The following is a 21,641-nucleotide window of genomic DNA, read 5'->3' as shown; positions in this document are numbered from 1 at the left end:
ACTTAAAAAACAGCAGAGGCAACAAGAGCATTCCAATCTCTTCTTTTATTCCTGAAAACAGAAGATTAAAAACTCTTATGTGGGAGATGTCCTTTCTGAACTGACAGAAAAAAAAAAAACACCTTATTTTCCTCATAAGCAGTAAGCAAACAGACCTAAAATAACTTTTATCTTCCTTTAGCCTCCCCACAGTTTGTTTTCTTTGAGTTTCTTTTACTTTTGCCTATACCAGAAACATCTAATTTTACTGTTTTCTTTTGAATATATGATGAGATAATATATAGAGAGAGGTAGATCATTATAAAAATTGGGGATAAGGATACCAAACACAGAAATACATGATTGAAAAGACGTATCACTTTAAAGTACAAAAAAAGGGTGGGGGAGGGGAAAGAAATGAAAAAGAAAGGCTACATCATTGCTATACAATTTGCTAAATGCTTATGGGATCAACACTGTGCTATGTTTGGAGTAGCTAGGAGTACAAGTATTATAGCCAACAGTTTTTCAACACTTCCCCTACACCTAATGCCACTCTGTGCTTTAACTATTATTCATTTAAGCTGGGCATGGTGGCCTAGGCTGGTGATCCTAACTACTCAGGAGGCTGAGGAGGGAGGATCACTTCAGCCCATGAATTCCAAACCAGACAGAGCCACACAGTGGGATGTCATCTCAAACAAACAAAAAAAGTTAACATTTGATATTCTTAATCTTACAAGGTAATAGCCTTACTTTACAGTTGAAGCTTAGAAAGTTTAGGTAACGTTTCCAAGTGAATGGCTAGTGAATGGTGGTATTAAGGTACTAATGCTGATGACCTGTCTCCAGTGACCACCATACCATACTTCCTGACTTTCAGGTGGGTGCTCATCATCCAGTTGATAAGAGTAGACAAACAATACACCATATCCACAGTATAAGGGATAGATAAGTACAGTAGTTTGTTTTCATATGTGTGGTGTTTGGGATTGAAGCAAGGGCTTATGCATGTCAGGGAAGGACTCTACCCCCTGGCTACATCCTGAGCCCCACTGTAAATCTTATACAGCACTATGAACCTAATGGAAATTATGGCTTATATTATGTCTTTTATGCATCAAGAACTTTTTATGCCTGCTAGGCATTTTATTTCTTTAGTTAAGAAGCAAAATGAAGCTCAGGAAAATTAGCTCCCTAAGTCACAAAAGTGAACAGCATACAGGAGGTTCACCCCAGGTCTGGGAGCCCATATTCTTGCCACTACCACAAGCTCTCTTTCATATCCATCCAATTATGGTGATCCCTAGAGGCTTCAAAGAGAACTAGATCTGAGATGAAAGAGTAGGTTTTGCCAGGTGAAGAAAGAATTTGGATCACAGTAAGGGAAAACATTCCCAAAAGAAGAATAGCTGTCCCATTGGTCTGGAATAAAGGTTCCTTGAAGGGAACAGAAGGCATAAACATTAATATGACAATCAGATGAGGCATCTTGGATGTCAGTTCCTAGCCAAACAAAAGGACCAATAAAATATATGTGCTAAGGAATATACTGACTTTTCAGAGAAAACAGAATTTTCTACAGTTGTCTTACATGAGACCTTATCAAGGAACACCATTACTGTGAGTGCCAAAAACTAGGTTTAATCCAACCAATACTCGCGAAGTTCCAGGCATGGTGTTTTATGCTAAATGATTTAACCTTAGAATGAAATTCAGTGAAAGAAATTTTACAAGGTATCTGGATGCAGTCTTCCAGTAGTCTGACTCAGCCCAATTTAAGAATTGAGAGATTTCAGAAAAGTAGGTTGATCATCTATTTCTTTAACCGTGATCATTAGACAGTTTCTTCCAGATGAACTATTCCCATGGAACCAAAAGTTTACAGTTCACAATTACTCACTTTGTTGAGCATGTTGGCTTGTGGCATTCTCTGAGGCATACACAATGCAGATTAACCCAGTTTTGAAAATCAGACCAGTAGTTATTACCAGCTGTCTATCATGACAAATGTCTAGCTGGACTATGAATATTGAAAACAAGTCTCATGAAAATCATATGTGCCCCACTGGATGGAATGTACTTTAAAGGAAAACAAACAAACAAAAAATATTGCTTTGCTTTAAAGCCTGGGTAATATCTACCCTTTCTCTAAAGACTGACGTTACATAACCTACTGGCAGAAAATACAGTTAATGTTCATAGATTCCCACGTTAGTGTTCTGTCACTGTGACAAACACCTGACATAAACGACTTAGAAGGAAGTTAGGTAGGCTGTTTCAGAAGTTGCAGTCCATGTCAGTTGGCCTTATATTTAGGGGGTGTGGCAGCACATGATACCATGGTGGGAACATGGTAGAAGAGGCCTGCTCACTTATTGGTGGCCAGGAAGCAAAGAAAGAAAGAAGAAGGAGACAAGGTCCCAACATTCTCTTCAAGGGCATTTCCCAATGACCTAACTTCTTTCCACTAGGGCCCAACTTCTAAGGGTTCTACCACATGCTGGTGACCCAAGTCTCCAACACATGATCCTTTGGGGGCATTCTAGAACCAAACTACAGCAACTCCTTAAAGAACTTAAAAATCTCAAAAAGGTAATTACTACCATTACTACTAAAGTAAGATAATTATCACGATGCTAGAAATTTGGAACTCACGAAAATGATTCTACCAAGATTACCTAAATTTCAAACCTTATGCACAATTTTTAAAGTCTCTTCAAGCAGACACAGAAAATCTCTTATCTCATTATATTTCAATTTAACTCTTGAAGGAATTTACGAGTAGCTGACAATTTGCATAGGGATTAATTTTATCCTCAGTTTAAAATCAGCAGTATCAACACACACACACACACACACACACGTTTACCTCATTTATCCCTATCATTATCAGAGCTAGTAAAAACGTACCAATTTAATATGCATTCTAAATTTGAGAAACCCAGGAGTGCAACAAAGCCTGCAAAGATGTAAAGCGGACCCAAGAAGCTCATCACATTTCTGTCAGGAATTTGCGATTGCTCTGCGCCACCTTGTGGCCATCGTGCAACCACTACACGTGAAAGTTGACCGTGTTGTCCTGCGCTGGTCAAGCCTGCACCAACCGCATTGCGGAAATCGGCTTCCGCGTAAATGTTCAGAAAAATGGAGTCCTTTGTTGTCAATGATGGGAAACAGACTAATCCCTCTTTCTGCTTCCTCCACCATTTTCTTATTCCTTAATTCCATATCCTCAGCCCGTTTACCCGCGCTCCTCCCCCCGGCCATTCCCAGTTCGACTTCCTTTTCCAGCCCCACCACAAAGTCGCGCTCCTTTTCCTAATCCGGGCCCTCCCGGGTCGCCCTCACAGCCCTCCCTCTGGGTCCCCTCTCACGTCGCTCCGCGCCCCCCGCAATCCCTGCCATAAGGACCGCCCCTCCCGCTCGTAGCCAATGGCGGAGCGGCCCCGCCCCGACTCGCCCCGCCCCTCCGCCGCGTCCGGAATGCGAGCCCGCTGGGGCCTGGGCGGCCAGGACTGAGCCCCTAACCCTTTGGCGGGGCTGAGGGGAACGCACCCTTTGCGTTCGAACTCTCGGCATTGGGGGAGCCATGGACTCGCAGGGGCTGAAGGTGAGCGGAAGGACGGGGGTTGCATTGCCTGATGGCGATGGAGTGGGGGCGTGGACAGCGCTAGGTGGGCTCGGCAAGGCGGTTAGTACCTGCTGTGCCGCTGCTGCCTGGTTGGTAGGTGCCACCAGCCCGTAGGCCTGTAGCCTACGCTACCTGGTGGTCTTGGGGGACCCCGCTTGGGATGCTGAGGTCGGGCCAGCACCCCCTTCCTCGCCCCCCCGCGCGCGCCACTTCTGGCAAGTCTTTGGTGTTCTAGTCCCCACCCTGTTCTTAGTGCTTACTTTTACTTGTATATCACGTTTTCTAGGAAAGTGTGGGTAGCATTTGACCTGCGCCTCCAGGTGCGGTTAAGAACTTAGAGCAAACTAGTGTCCGATCACCCACTGGATAGTAAAAGGAGCACGGAAAGTGTACATGAAATCAATGAAAGACATGAAGCTTAAAAACTGGAAGGAGTTTTTATTTTAGGTTGGTGGTTTTTCTATTAATCACCTATTCATCCACTTGGCATATATTTAATGACAGCCAGCTTCAGAAATGATATAAAGCAGAGATGAGATTTGAAAATTTGAAATTTCCTTTTTGGCTGATGAGCTTCTCTATGCATTTGCTCACTCAGTCTCTTGTTCAGATAGTATTTATGGACTTGTCTCTGTATGTTCCTTAGAAGTTGGAGCTGGCCACGAGCAGCACAGATTCATAGATTGTACATTCACAGATTTTATAGTCTAATGCTCCAGGAAAGCCTTAGGTCATTTAACATTATTTATTGAATGCATCCTACTGGTCTGGCAGTATTCTCAGCATGAAGATATTGCAGTAAAACTAAGAAAACTTTGAATCTTGGACCTTTCATTTGAGTAGGAGGAATAAAACTATAAGCAGGGTCTCTGTCATGTGTACATTGTAGCTAGAAAGCAGCCATAGATAATACTTAAATGAATAAGCATGGCTTTATTCCAATAAAATTTTATGGACCCTGAAATTTTACTTTATGAAATATATTTCCTTCAATCATTTTAAAACTGAAAAACATTCTTAGCTCACTGGTCATATAAAAACAGGCAGCAAGCCATACATGGTCCAATTGTAGTATGCAACCTATGCTATAATATGAAGTGGCTTTTAGCCCTCTCCATCACCACTCCCATCCCACTTACTGTTGATGACTTCTCATCTGTGTTATTGCTGTTCCTCTGCCTTGCTAACTCCTGTACTTTCCCAGGAATCATGAAAGGTAAATAGGAAGGATGTTCTGTATGTGGAGGGGGAGAGATGGATTTGTGCTTAAAGAGTCAGCTCTAAATCCTCTCCAGGAATCTTTCTCTAAATTTTACTCTTACATCCTCCCCTCACTACACCCACAGTTATAAAAGCTGTTTAAAAGTTATCCTGCCTTCCCAAAGCTCCTTTCTTGTACTAATACACTGTATTTTAGTTAGTCTTTACATTACAGTCTCATCTGAGAACTAAGCTTTAGGACGGAGCCAGGGAATATGTCTTATTCTTTTTATATTCTCCATACCTAGCCCAGTGCCTGGCAATAGTAGGCAGTTAGTAAGTGTTTGATGAACTAAACCACCTGATCTGAACCATAGCAGTGGCAATAAGAATGGAAAATGGTGGATGGACTAGAGAAAGAATTTAATGACTGATAAAATTAGGGAGTCTGGGTAAATGGGAAGGTATGATCATGACTCACAGTTGCTGATTTAAGTGGCAGGTAAAATGAAAATTATATGAGAGGTCTTGGGTGAACACATCATTTTTTATTTCATCAATATATAGAGTTTGGAGGAACTTATTCTTTATTTCAAAATAAGACTTTTACATTATGAAAAAATTAATAAATTCTCATAGTCACCTGTAAATGTGCTATACTAACAGCATTTTGCAAATGAGCAAACAGAGATGCTATAAAATAGACCAAATATTTGAAACCAGGTCTTTCCACCTTTAAATCCATGTCCTTTTCATGACACTATGTTGGTGCCTTTCAGGAATGTTATAGGTGCTGAACAATACTAAATCCTGGACAAAAGTGAAGTACTATGATTTTGAAAGTGTCCTCAACTGTGGTGAGCTAAGAAGTCATGTAGGGCAATGAGACACTGGTAAACATGTTGTGAGAGTCTGGGGGATGGAACATGGGTTATACTTTACGGATCCATGGCTATGAAGGAGAGTAGAGATCAGAAGCCATAGGAGGGAGGAAGCAGAGTAAAAGTCAACATAGAACACTTGCTGAACCATGCTCTGGAAAAGGATGTGGATGTGGCTGTCCAGAAACAAGGCAATGGAACAGAGCTATTTAGATATCCTTATGTTTTAATCCATAAAACATAAAACCAGTGCTTCATCCATACTTCTCACTCCTGCTGAACCTGCTGTAGAGTCAGGGGGGTTAGTTATGGGATGGCCCCATTTGGTTTACGAAGGCAAAACATACATCAGAGTGATGGTGAAAGTGTGGCTTCCTTCCTCAATTACATCAACAGCCAAGCCTTAATATATGATCCTAAGAAAAACAGTGTAAAATAGAGCCACACTTAATCAGAACTTAGTTCTTGAAAGTAGTTTTTTATTTTGTAAATCAAAATACACGATTTTGAGAAAAGCTTAGTCATTTCCATTGAAGAACAGTTTGGTTCATTTATTCCTACTGATGATTATTATTGTAGAACTCATATAAAAACAAGGTAATACCCAACAATAACAGTTCTTTGGAATCTATACTAACAATAGATTTTTTAAAAATATTTATTTTTTAGTTGTAGTTAGATGCAATACCTTTATTTTACTTATTTATTTATATGTAGTGACGAGGATTGAACCCAGGGCCCCATAAATGCTAGTCGAGCACACTTCAGCTGAGCCACAACCCCAGCCCCACAATAGATTATTTTTATTTTTATTTTTTTAAGGAACTTAGAAGGAAAAAATGAAAGATCCTCTAGATAGGGAAGAGGGGTGGGAGGGAAAGGGAGGAAGAAGGGGAATAGCATGGATGATAGGAGACCCTCATCATTATACATGTATGAAGACGTGAAAAAAAAAAAGAAAGATCCTATTACCAATGTTTTAGATTATTCAAGATTGTAGGTTAATATCTACTTCTGATGCTTTTTTTTTCCTTCTACTTTTATTTTACCAGGGGTTGAACACAGGGCCTCATGTATACAAGGCAAGCACTGTACCACAAAACTACATTCCCAGTCTTTTATTTTATTTTGAGATTGGTCTCATTAAGTGGCCCAGGCTGACCTTGAATTTTGCAATCCTCTTGCCTCACCCTCCCAAGTAGCCAGGATTACAGAAATATGCTACTGCACCTGGTTTAGATTGATATCTAATTCTTAAAGTATTTCAGAACACCAAAATTTCTTTTAACACTTAGTCATTGTTTCATTTTAGACACTGATTAATTACTATTGTCAAGAGAGATACTTCCATCATGTGTTACTTGTTGCCAGTGAAGGAATGAAGAAGTATGGCAGTGATCCAGTCTTCAGGTTTTATCATGCCTATGGTACATTAATGGAAGGTATGAACTAATTATTAAACCTGTTCCCTATGTTCTAAATTTTGATTTGCAGTAAGAATAATTTTTCATATCATAATCTTGATTTTCAGGTAATACACAGGAAGCTCTTCGGGAATTTGAGGCTATTAAGAGTAAACAAGATGTATCACTTTGTTCTCTAATTGCACTGATATATGCCCATAAAATGAGTCCTAATCCAGGTATAGTATTTAAGAGACTGTTCCTTATTCCATTTTGATTTTTCTTACTACCATATTTAATTTTATCACACTGTCTACAGAACTTTTGTCTTATGTTTATCTTCCTCATGAGATTGTAAGTTCATCAAGCTCAAGAAACAGGTCTAATACTGCTTTTGTATTCTTTATATTCTCTGGCAGAAATTTCACTACTACATTTGTATTATTTCAGTTAATTTAAAAATTAATTTTAAATTATAATTTAAAGATAAATTATATTAGTAATTGTTAGTATATAAGTAATTGTTATACCAAAGTAAAACAGCTAAGAACATTGTATACATAGGTTGATCTGCAAGAACCAACTTTACAACATGTTATGTGCAAATGTATAGTAATGTGCAGTTAATCTCTTCTATATATTAAATGTCTTGGAAGTCTTTATATCCCCTGCTCCATGGGGGTAAGCTTTTGGAAAACATTTGGTAAATTTTTATCCAGTAGTAAGTTTGGACATATGAATAGGTTATAAAAGAAAACTCACTCAGAAACCAGAAATTAAATATTTATTTCATTGTCTGAGAATATAGTGTAACACAAGGCTGAGGCAGAACAATGTCCAAATTATATGTAATAAGGAAGAAATAGGGTTGTATTCTTCCATATATATCTACTAACAGCTAGCAGGATTGTAATTATAGATCCTGGTTCAAATAACTAGAGAGTAATTACATGTTCTAGAATGCTTTCTTAAATCTTAGAATTTTTAAATTTTAGAATTTTTTCATAAGCAAAGGTTTATACCTCCTTCCCTTCATGTATACATATATAAATTAATAAAAAGTTATTTTAAACTATGTTAAAAAGTAAACTATTATGTGCTTACTTAATATACAGGATTGAGCCAAATACACATAGAAGAAAGAAAAGAACTGGGGCTGGGATTGTGGCTCAGCAGTAGAGCGTTCACCTAGCACGTGGGAGGCCCTGGGTTCAATCCTCAGCACCACATAAAAATAAATAAATAAAATAAAAATATTTTAAAAAAGAAAAGAAAAGAATTGTAGTAATTGATTATAACATCAGGTTTATAATCTTCTGAGGGAATAAAATGTAAAAACCACAAACATTAAATTCCAATGTTACTATTAAATAAAATGATAAAAATGGAACACGAGTCCATAATTGAAATTGATGTGTATTAATCTATTGTAGTAGACAGGGAAAGCTTTGTGAAAGATCAGCGGTTAATCTGATCTTTGGAGGACATGTAGAATTTGAATACAAAGAATAATCCAGACAGGAGAAACAGATGGGCAAAAATACAAAATTACTTCAGCGCTTGCCTCTTTTATGGACCCCCTTTCTCTATGCCCTGGTGGGAGTGTTTAGCTAGAGTAAAGATATGTATATGAAGACTAAAAAAAAAAAAAAGAAAAAACTAGTACAAAATATTTTCTTCTTAGAATCAAGTTTTCATTTAATTTAATTTTTTATTCCCAACAGTATTGATTCTGTTGGGAAATGTGATTTCCAGGAGACATAGATATTAGACTCTATAACTCTCCTTTCTACCATAGATGATTGCTAATATTAAGCTATGTGAATAACAGTACTTATACTACCTTTTCACTGATCCATGACCATAAGCTGGCATGTTTATAAGTTTCAGAATTAAATTTGAAAGTCAGATAATTTATGTATTAATCCCTGATCCTGCCCCTAATAATTGTATTATTTTGAAATCATTACAAAATTTTATGTATCTTATTATTAATAAATGTTAGCATATATTGTTTGGTTATTTTGGGAAGGACATAAACTATACAGTGGTAATCACATGTGAATTTTGAGCACCTGAAATATGGATAGTTTAAAGAATTTAATTTTTTATTTTATATAATTTGACCTAATCTGCTTTTGAAATTTAATTCAATTATGAGAAAACTTATGATATTTCATTTAGTTATAAAAGAAAAATCTTATATATGGGCTGGGAGAGTAGCTCAGTGGTAGAATACTTTGCATAGCAAGCTCAAGGCTATGAGTTCAATCCTCAATCCCCAGCAAGTCCCCCACGCAGTACCCCCTACCCCCTACAAAAAAAAATAAGGTGTAGAACAACTTGAGTGTATGGATCAGCTTTTCAACTATCAGTCTTATGAAATCTATCTACAAATATTTCTGAAGAAAGCTTAACATCTTAATTGAGATGTATTATAAATGTAAAATACACACTAGATTTTGAAGATTTAATTAAAAAGCTCATTAACTAAGATTAACTTTATCAATTATATAATGATATTTTGGATATATTGGTTAACCTTTACATTATTAAAACTAGTTTTGCTTGTTTCTTTTTGCTTCTTTGATAGGACTAGTAGAAAATTTAAATTACATATATGTCTTGTATCTTAGTGCTACTTTAGAGAGAACTAAATTCTCCACCCTGTTAATCATTTGACCTATTATAAACACTTGATCTAGAATTTAAGTTTCACTGAATATTGTCTTCCCTTCGCAGATAGAGAAGCTATCCTGGAATCAGATGCTAGAATGAAGGAGCAACGTAAAGGAGCTGGACAGAAAGCTTTGTACCATGCAGGCTTGTTTTTATGGCACCTTGGTCGCCACGATAAGGCGAGAGAATACATTGACAGAATGATCAAAATTTCAGATGGTAGTAGTGAGGTAGCCATTTTCTTATTTTGAAATAGTAATGTTAAAGGAAGAGTGTGTTATTTATATATTTAGTACTATTTGTTGATTGTTATTGTCCATTCTATCCTCACTTTACAAATAACCATTTAATTTTAATATTTTCTATAGTGTAAAATAGGGATCCTATAATATTGCTTGTTTTTATGTTATTAAGTCTTGAAAAGATCCCTCCCTGGTTCTCTCCTCTTTTTCTTTTCCATTTCCTTCCCACTCTGTTCCTTCTTTCCTTATCTCTTTCCTTCTCTCCCTCTGTCTTTTCTTAGTAAATAGCCCTGGACACAAGATACCATTATTTGTACTGTTAATAATACAAAGACAAAGAAAACATAACTTTCATGAATGAATCATCCAGTAGTGGCATAGAGTGCATATCCAGCTTATGAGAAAAGTTACAAATGATCTGAAAGAAATGTGACTAAAGTGCACAAGAAAATAATAGCTAATGTTTATTGTTTGCTTACAATATGTCAGATAATATTTTAAGTTAAGGAGAGATCACATCTGTGTTAGGAGAATGAGAAAGAATATTGACAGAAATAGCATTTGAGTTAAAAACTAAAAAATGTATATAGTTTCAGCAGGAAAAGATTATAGAAAAGGGAAGTAGTTACTTCCCAGGCAGGAAATAATAGATAAGACGTATTGATTCTGGGTACATTGAGACTCTCACATTTCATGGAAACAGGATACATAGATGAAGATGGTAAAAGAAAACTTGGAGAGATGGATTGGGACAGATTGAAGGATCTTGACTCATAGGTACAAGTATATATAATTTGTTAGACATTGAGAGATTGTTGAAGATTTTAAATCATGGGAGTGGTATTAGAGTGTAAATTCACAAGTTTAATAATGGTTTGTAGGATGAACTAACTGACTTGGGAAAAAAACTAGGATGTGGGAGTGGGAAAAAGAAAGCACTTTCTAGCAGAAGTTTTCACGGGACTAAACAAAAAATATTATACAGTGAGTGCATATTTCTGGAGTTTTAAATACCCATGGGACTTGTCAGCTGATAATAGATAGTGAAGAAAAGATAATAGATAGTGAATAAGGTATCCCATATATCACACATATCACATAGGTAGGTCTCTGAGGCTTTAAATCTGGATAATTTAGAGACCAGTTAATATGAGTAGAAAATTCATTGAGATGAGACATTAGTTTTCAGACATGCTGTATTTCAGGTACTGAAAAAACAAAGATGATAAGCCTTCCAAGAAAGAAAAGTTGAGAAGAGGTTTGGTGCTAGAAATATGGTTGGGAATCACCCACACAAAGATGATAGTTGAAACCATTCAAATAGCAACACTTAACTAGTGAGTAGAGTAGAATCAGTATTGGTGGATTCTTATCTATATTTTAGGTAAAATACAGGGAATTAAAGATAATCTTAGTGAAAACCTGTAAATTTATGAGTTTATTTTTTAATAGAAGAACATATTTCACCATTTTTTAAATTTCACTTTAAGAAGAAACAGTTTCAGTATCTTTTTTTCCTACTAATACATCAACTCACCAACACTAACACGTCTAAAGATAAACACCTTAACTCCTTAACTTTTTAAGTCCTCAGATGATTTATTATTTCATTTGAAGCTCACTGGACTATTACAGAGGTTAAGAAAATAACTTCAGAATGATCTGAATCTGTAACTATGTGAAACAAGACCTATGCTCATTCTACTCCTTTTCTCATTCAAGTTCATTTGGGCTGTTTGTCCAAAAAGAGGCAACACATTCTTATTTATTAAATGTTAACCAATATGAACAATAATTTACTAGCAAAGCCTCAGAAAAGAATTTTGGTTTTAACACTAGGGGAATATTTGACAGACTTATGTTGAGCCCATATCAAAAATTAAAATCTGTAGTCTAGTTTCTAAGGCTTTAAACTGACAAGGGTTCAAAAGCGGTTTTGCTATTGAGAATGTAATTATTCATAACATTATTTGACAGAGTTCTTTATGCTATTAATTACCAAAAAATAATAATATTAGGTTTCCCTCTTGAACAATTATTTCTCTCATTTTCAAAAGAAAATAAAAGTGTGATTAGAATTCTTCCTTTCACAGGGGCATGTTTTAAAAGCATGGCTTGATATTACAAGAGGAAAAGAACCTTATGCTAAAAAAGCACTAAGGTATTTTGAAGAGGGATTACAAGATGGAAATGATATTTTTGCCCTCCTGGGTAAGGTGAGTTGGAGTTAAGGTGAATAATTCATGTTTTAAAATTCATTTATAACATATTTGACATCTGACAAAACTTATTTTAGAAAATGATACTTTTCATGATACTGTTGTCATTTCTGGCTTGTAGAGGGATCTGCATTTGTGTAGGACATAACTAGAGAAATGGATTCTCTACCAAAGTTCCTGAATCCTGGGTCAGTTTTGTGTTCATTGTGGTTGGATCATGCATTTTTTTCCTTAACATACGCTTCTAGAGTATCTAATATGAGGCAAGCATCATTCTAGTTACTAGGGAAGCCCTGAGCAAAATTAAACCAATTTTTGTAGAGCTTATATTCTACTGGAAGAGATGGCAGTGAACATACTAATAAATTATATAGTATTCAATGGCAACAGGTGTGATGGAAAAATAAATGGGAAGGGGGAGAAGAAGAGTTGGCACATGAACTTGTAATTTCAAGTGAGGTAATCAAACAAAGATATTTTTAAGAAATACTTAGAGGAGATGAGGGTTAAAGCCCTATGTGCATTTGAGAGAACCTATTGCAAGTAGAGGAGATATCAATTTCTGACATCTTTAGGGACAGTCAGGGCTTAGTATAGAGACCAGGAGGTCAAAGTGGAATGAGTGAAGGGAGAAGTGAAGGCTGGAGGAAGTTTATGTGAGTGTGGAATCAGAAGATATAAGGGTGATGAGGAGATTCTGCAAGGCTTTGGGCTTTTGCTCTGAATTAGGTGGCCAGTGGAAGATTTTGATCAGAGTACTAACATGATCTGCCTTACATTTTGAGGAATGAGCAGTTGAAAGTCAAAAATCACTGGGTGGAAATATTTATGTTGGATCTTTTTTTGAGTCCCCACTGATGACTTCTAAATACCTTACTTTTAAAAAAATTTTTGATTCAGCAAAATGAAATCAAATTTAGGTGTTAGGGAAACTGTTAGGTAAGCAAGAATTTGGAGTAAGAAAGATAAAGAGAAGATTGTTTTCTTGTAATGTCCTTAATAACTGCCAATTTCTTTGGCTAATGAATTTGTTCAGATTTTTTCTACAAGTATAAATAGTACTCAGTATGATTGAATTCAAGTTTTATCTAATTGAACTGCTGTAGAGATTGGACATTTCATTCTTCTTCCTCTCTAAACAGAAAAACTAGTTGATAAACTCTTTTCATTGGGACATGTCAGTTGTTAATACAGACAACTAAGGAGGGATTTACCTTTTTCTTACAGTACTCAAGTTATGTTTAAATTCTTTTTTGGAATGACCCTGGTTTAGTTTATTTTGTGCTCTGATGACAAAACATTCTGAGACTGGGTAATTTATAAAGAATAGACATTTATATATGATAATCCTGATGGCTGAAAAGTCCAAGATCAAGGCTCCAGACAGTTTGTTGTCTGTTAAGGGCCTTATTTCTGCTCCCAAGATGGTGCTGTGAATATTATATCTTCTAGAGGTGAGAAATGCTGTACCTCACATGGCAGAAGAGCAGAAGAGATTGAACCCATTGCCACAGGCCCTTCTTATATGCCTTAAGTTTTCATGATCTAAACACATCCAATTAAGCCCCACCTCCCAACACTGTTACATTGGGGATTGAGTTTCAATGTGAATTTTGGAAGGGACAAAAACATTCCAACCATAAGTAGATCCATTTCAATTATATGTTTCAGTTAATTCAGTAGAGCACTAAATTGGTTCAATCCCAGCTAGGAATAATGTCATTCATATGCACAGCAAATTTAGTTTAAGATGCTACTTTTGCATTTGTATGAGAAGTGATGGTTAAAGAAGAAGATTATATGTGAGCACACAAAGTCTTTATGGTATAATTTTGTTACTTTGCTGTTCCAGTTTTTTAAGAGAGATTTCAAGGGCAAATGTAAATTTTAAAAATTATCAACACTAATCTCTTTTCCTGTCAATTATATAGAAACTAATTTATTTTGATATACTGATTTCTTTGGATGGTTTTTAGACTTTGTTTTAATTATATGGGAATATAATCTCAACCTTATTTCAGGTATATATTGCAGTTCCTCTTTGAGACTGATAGCTCATTTTTAACTGATACACAAGAACTAAATGTGCATCATTATATTTTTTAATATATTAACTATATTTATAGCTTTTTCTGAAGATACTAATTCATGCATGTTGTAAAAAATTTTCATAAATATAGTAATATCTGAATAATCACATTAAATGACTACCTAAAATCTTACTAAATAGATATGCTAAAATTTAACTAACTCCTCTATGGATATTTTGTGTTGTTTTTATTTTTCTAATTATAAGTGCATAGTTCTGCCATAAATAGCATCTAAGGGCTTCTTGTGATCTTCTCCAATTATTTCCTATGATAATTCCTTAAAGTAAAAATAAGGTAAAGGCAGTTATTTGGATCTAATTTTGTATATTCTTTAAAATCACATCTTCTTTAACCTGAGAGTAATATTTTAAGAAGATACAGGAGAGTATGGTGGTATATGCCTGCTTGGGAGGCTGAGTCAAGAGGATCAAGAGTTCCAAGGCAGCCTCAGCAGAAGCAGGGGCTAAATAACTCAGTGAGACTCTGTCTCTAAATAAAATATAAAATAGGGTTGGGGATGTGGCTCAGTAGCCAAGTGCCCCACCCCCCAAAAAATACAAAAGCCCAAGTTTAGATGCTTTTTTAAAATATCATGGAGCTATTTTATTCTAAAAAGGAAATTTTCCTATTGTAAATAGAAATATTCCTTATTTTATGGTGTTCCTAAGAATATTTTTAGAAGTTTTTTATCTTCTAATTGTATTGTACTGGTGTTTGCTAATATAAAATACTTTATTTTTCAGTGATGTTTTAAAGTGTGATTTTGATAAAAGATTATTTTTCCTCAATATAAAAGTGATGTGTGCTCCCTAAAAGAAAGTCAGAAAATATGGAACATTAGTGTTCTACCCATTCTGGGTTGAGAAACATGATACATGAGATCATCATTTTGATGCCACTTTTTCTCCCATTAGGCACAGTGCCTTGAGATGCGTCAAAATTATTCAGGTGCTTTGGAGACTGTGAACCAGATAATTGTGAACTTTCCAAGCTTTATTCCTGCTTTTGTGAAGAAAATGAAATTACAACTAGCCCTGCAGGATTGGGACCAGACAGTTGAGACAGCACAAAGGTTAAGTAAAAAATAGATGTCACAAGTCTCTTTGGATCTGGTTATAATTATGGATAAAAAGAAAATCTGCATGTATTTTTGTGTGTGTGATAAAATTTTTCAAACATCAGTATAGAACCAAATTTTTCCAAACCAGATGGAATTAACTTTTCTATACATAGAACTGAATGACCACTTAAAATTGTGTTGCTTTTAAAATTGAATTATTAACTTACATAAATGTATGAACAGCTATTTTAAGACAGTCTTTTAGGCCAACATGAAAATATCCCTGTCTTCATGAAGCTTACATTATAGTCAGAAGACTCATGCCAAGCAGAACAAACAAGTAAATCATATAGTATGTTAGACAGTTATAATTGATATGGAGAAAAGAAGCAGTCAAGTAAAATGGGCAGGGCTGGGGGATTTGATGTCAAATGGGGTCAGGGAAAGCCTCATTGAGAAGCAGCATTTGAGTGGAGGCCTGAAGAAAGTCAAAGAACCATGCAGATGTCTGGAGGAAGACTTTGCAGAAAGAAGGAAAAGCAAGTATGAAGATCTTAAGGCAGGAAGATTGTCCTGTGTTTGAAAATTGGGAAGAAGGAAGAGGTTAATAGATGGCAAAGTCAGAGATGGAGAGTGAGAGGGAGGTGGTGTCAGGTCATGGAAGAGTCTTGTTGGCTCTCATAAGAATTTTGTTTTTTTCTTCTGAAATATGAAATCATTAGAGGGTTGTGAGTATTTTTTTAAGGAATCACTTTGCTGTGTTGAGAACAGCCTGGGAAAGGGAGCAATTGCAAAAGCTGAGAGACCATTTTTCAACCTATTACTATAATCCAAGAGAAAAGTGCTGGTGCAGGGACCAGGATGGTTGTGGTGCAAGTGCTGTGGGCAGTGACTGGACTCTGCATGTGTTTTAATAGGAAGGTAAGAGTATGAGGACAGTTAAGGGTCACTACACACTTTTTAGCCTAAACAGCTAAAATAACCAGCAACAACACTGATGATCTAATGTAAAGTTCTCAGTGTGTCCAACATACAGCTAGTAAATAGCCTGGCTGTTTATTCCTAAGATATGGATGCTATCGGTATGGCAGTTTGCAACTAACTAAACTAAGATACAGAACTGTTCATTATGTTATCCAGCATTAAGTCTATTGATTCTTCATGCCCACCCAGGGATGCAAAAATAAATAAATCTATAGATTATTTGGAGGAAAGTTTTTAAACTAAAAGTGAGTATTATCATATTAGGCAACCATTGGCATAAAACAAACAACCATAAATCTCAGGGAATATAATAATAAACATTCATTTCTTGCATTTGTGTGGCTAATCTGCAGTCTGCTGATCCTAATCAGGCTTTGAAGGATCTTTGCTTCAAGTTTCAGATCCAGCTGTGTGGGAGTGGCACCTTATTGCAGTTGGGCTCTTCTGATCTCTCAGGGCTCAAGCCAAAAAGTAGCAGCTATGTAGAGGAAGTGCTTCTCCTAGTGTAGCAGGGATACAAGCAACAAGCAGAAGCATGCAGTGTGTCTGGAGTCTGGGCTTCACATACTGCCACTCCTTGCCAACATTTCTTTGGCCAGTGTTAGAAAAATGTTCATGTCCCTAGTCAAGGAACCATGAAGTACACTCCTTGGGAGAGGCTCATATCCAGGGAGGGACGAAAAACTGGAATCAATAGTTCAGTGTCCTATATTATGATGGGAAATCTAGTCTGTTACCCTTTCTGTTCAGTTTCTTTTAAAAATAACCTTCAGTGAAGTTTCATGAGAATTTTTATAGGGCTAAGGTTGTGGCTCAGCAATAGAGAGTTCGTCTAACACATGTGGTACGCTAGGTTCAATCCTCAGCACCACAAAAAAAAAATAAAATAAAAAAGTAAATCAATAAAAGGTATTGTGTCTAACTACAACTAAAAAAATATAAAAAAAGAAAAGTTTTTCCACATTTGTTGTTTATACCTTTTTCTTATTGTTTTGTTTGAATTTTTAATAGGATATTTTTCATAATATTTTGGGGGTTTGTTTTTATTACACAAGAAACTATCGTAATGTTGTGAACAACATTAGTAGGTATTAAAATATTTGACTCATATTGGCATTCCTTGAATTCCTGCTATATATCAGCCTAGTCAAGGTGAATTAAAATTTTATATAGTTATGTATGGCTAGCTAATACTTCACCTTAGGCTTGCCACAGAATTTGACGAGATTGGTACAATCTGTTCATGTTTTAGAAATGTTAAAAATCAGATTTCTAGACTTTTAAAGTTGAAATAATACAGATGTAACTTTACTAATTAAAACTACTTATTTGGTAAGTGGAATGTTAGGCCAGTAAACCAACTTTTCAAGCCCTTGTATAAAAGATAATATGTACATCTCTATAAGCATTAACAAAGGTTTTCCTACAGGTTGCTGCTTCAAGATAATCAAAATGTGGAAGCACTAAGAATGCTGGCTCTTTACCACTTGTGTAGAGAGGGGGATATAGAGAAAGTAAGTTGTATTATTTAAATTTCCTGTATTAAAGATGTTTTCCATTATGCACATGCATGCAGACATGTACATTACAACCCTGATGTTCTGTTTTAGAACCTAGTTGTTTTTAGTTGGTTATTAGATAGATACCTTAACAAAAAGATTATCTTTTTATATCAACTAGTAAGTAAAAATATTAAATGGTGAATTACTCTTGAAAATTTCTTGAGACCAGTGGAGTAGAGGAAGGGAACCAGGGGACGGGAGGAGACAAGGGAAAGGGGATGTGCTGTGGAAGAAAATTGACCAAATTAGGGTATTGTATGTACAAATATATAATAATAAGTCCATTATTTTATATAGTTATAATGCATGAATTAAAAAAATGTGAAAATAAACAAAGGTATCAAAAGCATTGGAGAAAAAAAACTAGGATAATATATACACATTATTATATGCATATATTTTTATATATGTGTATACATGTATTATATTTAAATACATACATATTTACCTATAATACTATACATATATATAAAATATACATATATATTTCTTAAATGACCACATACAAAAAATACTGAATAAAATAAGATCAACTTGAATTCTAACCACCCAGAGGACTTTTGTTAAGATAAAATTGCACGTGTCCTTCCTTATACATGAACATATACACAAGCATGTGAGGGTCAGTATATGTCCATGAGAACACAGACTTAAAGAATTTTTTTTAATGACATTATACAAACTGTTTTATAGACTGCTTCTTTCCCTTATCAACAGGTCATAGAAGCTCTTCTATACCAGAATCTCATCAAATGAGTTACATTTAATTTCTGAATACAGGATATACACAAATTAATTTCTAATATACAGATATGCATATATTAACCAATATATAAATAGACTGATCACCTTTTCATTGGTGGATTTCTAGTTCTATTCTTCCATTGCAATAACACCCTTAAAAATACCTTATCATTTTTTATCATTTGATATTTTTGTTTGTTGTAATTAGTTATACATGTCAGTAGAATACATTCTGTCTTTAAACAGAATTAGTAGATCAAATGCTTTACAAATTCTCAAGAATCTTGATACAGATTGAGAAACTAATCTCCATACACATTGTATTTATAAAATTTATACTCACACTAAAGCTGTATGAGAGGTCCTGTTTTCTTATTCTTTTGACAATACCCAGCATTTCTCTGTCTACTTTTTCCTAATAACGAGTGAAAATGCTATGTTCTATTAGGTACATTTTTTTATGAAAATATTAAATATGTTCATTGGTTATATAAAAAAGAAAATTCCTTAAGTTATTAATTAAGTATGTTGGTTTTATATGTAATCATTGATCCTGGATATGAAAGATTGCATATGCAAACTGTAATTTATAATATTTTTACAATATAATTGAGTTTCTATGAGTTAAATGGGCTTCGGAAATACCTTATAATAAGGAACATCTGTTTCTGTAGTAGTGAACACATTGGCTACATACAGGATCATGGAGTGCCAAAATTCAGTTTGTAGCAAATAGTATTATAGTAAGAAGTAGATTTGCATTTTTTTATGTGCTTAACTTGGTTGATGTGACAGTTTCTAGAAAGTATTTCAGTAAGTACTAAAAGAATAGACTGATCAGTAAGGTGATCAGTAAGGCAAATGTTTTTCAGATGTTAAAACTACTAGGGACTATGTAGCTCAATGGTAGAATGTTTACCTAGCACATGCAAGGTCCTGGGTTTAATTCACAGTGTTGCAAAAAAAAAAAAAAAAAAAAAAACCAGAAAAACAAAAGACACACAAAAAAACTTATACTAAGTACCTCAATAATTTTTTAATTCTAGAAAATATTTCAAGTATAAACTAATCTATAGGCAATTCAGCAGCTGATCTCATGTAATATTGTTTATAAATGTTTTCACTCATATTTCATTTGGGACATGAATTAATTATTGGAGAGACAGTTTGGCATGCACAGTTAATTGAATACTCTGGGTATCTTTACCCATCCAGAGGTTTTTCTATTCAATAAGAAATTTTAAAGGAACATTCTAGAATTCAAGAATTCTTTATGTTTAATTATTGAGGGTTTTAAAATAATTTTTAATATGTTTTAAGATGAATAAGATTCCATTGAGAGAGGAGGAAATTATATAAGCAAAGGTCTCTTAAAATATCTGTAATAGTATATTTTATTAGTTATATGTGCAGGCATTATGTTTTTTTAAGTATATTTTAAAATTAATTTGGATGACTTTTGTTTTAGGCTTCCACGAAGCTGGAAAACTTAGGAAAAGCACTGGATGCCATGGAACCCCAGAATGCTCAACTTTTTTATAAGATGACAATAGCCTTCAGCAGAACTGTAAGTGGACCCACTGTGTACTAGATCTGCGTTCTCTGTAATGCAGTATATAAAATAAATCACCAGGGTGGAGGCTCTAAAGAACAGAAGCTTGGGGTGGAAATGTCTCTGTCTGAGACATTTTTCTTTTTCTTCACAGAAGTACAAAAAGAAAGGGGGTTCAGAGGAGATGTGTTTGCTAACTCGAATCCATCAGGGAGACTCATGGAGGAAAGAGCGGAACATTTGCTGACCCTTTAAAGATAGAGAAGAACCTTCCAGACAAATGAAATAGAAAATGGTCCATTAATCAGAGTGTAGGTTTTATAGACTAGGATTATTTTTGGTTTTGTTTTGTAAAACTATTTGGAAAAAGTTTTAAAGTGAAAAATAGAGGGTTTTTTTGTTTGTTTGTTTTTTAGAAGAGGAAATGGTTGGTATCTTATTTTTCATGTAATAAGTGTTTTTATTGTAAGCTTTAAATAGAAGATTATTAGGAATACAACAGAAAAATACAGCAGAATCTCAAAACCAATATAAGGAATGAAAGAATTTAAAAGTTAATTAAGCTAGCGAAGAATAAGGGAAAAATACACATAAGGAAATAAAATAATTAGTGAACATAAAACTGAAAAAAATTAAGGCATTAACTGCTAAATTATACAAGGAAATTGAGTTCTTTTTTTAAAAAAAATGAAGATTGTCAGATTATGTGAAATTCAGAGGAAGAAAAAATTCCTGTTGTTACAAAAGATTGAATTAAAAGTGATATTTACCTTTTGTATTTGTCTTAGTGCCAGACACATTATTTTGATTAGTTTTTTTATAAGCTTAAAATTATTGAAATGTACTTAAGCATTTAAATGTTTTACTTTTTAAAGTTGCTGTCTTCCAAAATTACATATTTACTCTAACAACATTGCAATTTCTTAAAATATTTTTGATGTTGTTTCTATGAACATTCTAAGGCAAGATCTTTTAAAAATAATTCTCACTAAGGGGCATAGAGCCTAATTCTAAATTTCCCATACTTTTATATAAATATGGTATATATGTATATAACTTTTGTGTGTGTGTGTGTGTGTGTGTGTGTGTGTGTGTATTGAATGGAGTAGGCCTGATGACAGCTTTTCTTTTTTATTAGTGTTATAGTTGTACATAATAGTGGAGTTCATTTAGACACATTCCATATATATATGGAGTAAATAATTATATATACATATATATATTTATCCTCTCTATATGTATATATATATATATGTGTATGTGTGTATTATTTACTTCATTTCAATCCCCTTCCTGTAATCTCTGGTCTTCCATTTATTTTTTTATTGATGCATAATAACTTTACATAATAGTGGAATTCATTGTGGCATATTCATACGTGCACATAGCTGAATTTGGCCAATTTCATTGAA

At 34.6% G+C, this 21,641-nt stretch overlaps 1 protein-coding gene across 3 annotated transcripts in view; it reads left to right on the top strand.

The window, feature by feature from the left end:
- Window positions 1-3,466: 3,466 nt before the first annotated feature.
- Ttc21b (tetratricopeptide repeat domain 21B) overlaps window positions 3,467-21,641 on the top strand; it is a 66,320-nt gene continuing 48,145 nt past the window's right edge. Inside the window, exons 1-8 of one of the 3 annotated variants that reach the window (XM_026411137.2) lie at window positions 3,467-3,592; window positions 7,007-7,136; window positions 7,226-7,336; window positions 9,840-10,006; window positions 12,112-12,234; window positions 15,242-15,399; window positions 17,801-17,885; window positions 20,146-20,244. In XM_026411137.2, the coding sequence (XP_026266922.2) occupies window positions 3,572-3,592; window positions 7,007-7,136; window positions 7,226-7,336; window positions 9,840-10,006; window positions 12,112-12,234; window positions 15,242-15,399; window positions 17,801-17,885; window positions 20,146-20,244 (894 nt within the window). In that variant the 5' untranslated portion in view covers window positions 3,467-3,571. The remainder of the gene's footprint in view (window positions 3,593-7,006; window positions 7,137-7,225; window positions 7,337-9,839; window positions 10,007-12,111; window positions 12,235-15,241; window positions 15,400-17,800; window positions 17,886-20,145; window positions 20,245-21,641) is intronic. The other 2 variants (XM_026411138.2, XM_026411139.2) reach the window with 2 other exon arrangements.

The sequence above is a fragment of the Urocitellus parryii genome, chromosome 1, assembly GCF_045843805.1.
Source record: "Urocitellus parryii isolate mUroPar1 chromosome 1, mUroPar1.hap1, whole genome shotgun sequence".
NCBI classification, from domain to species: domain Eukaryota; kingdom Metazoa; phylum Chordata; class Mammalia; order Rodentia; family Sciuridae; genus Urocitellus; species Urocitellus parryii.
The sequence above is the reverse complement of the archived record's forward strand: the minus strand, read 5'-3'. Positions and strand labels throughout refer to the sequence as shown.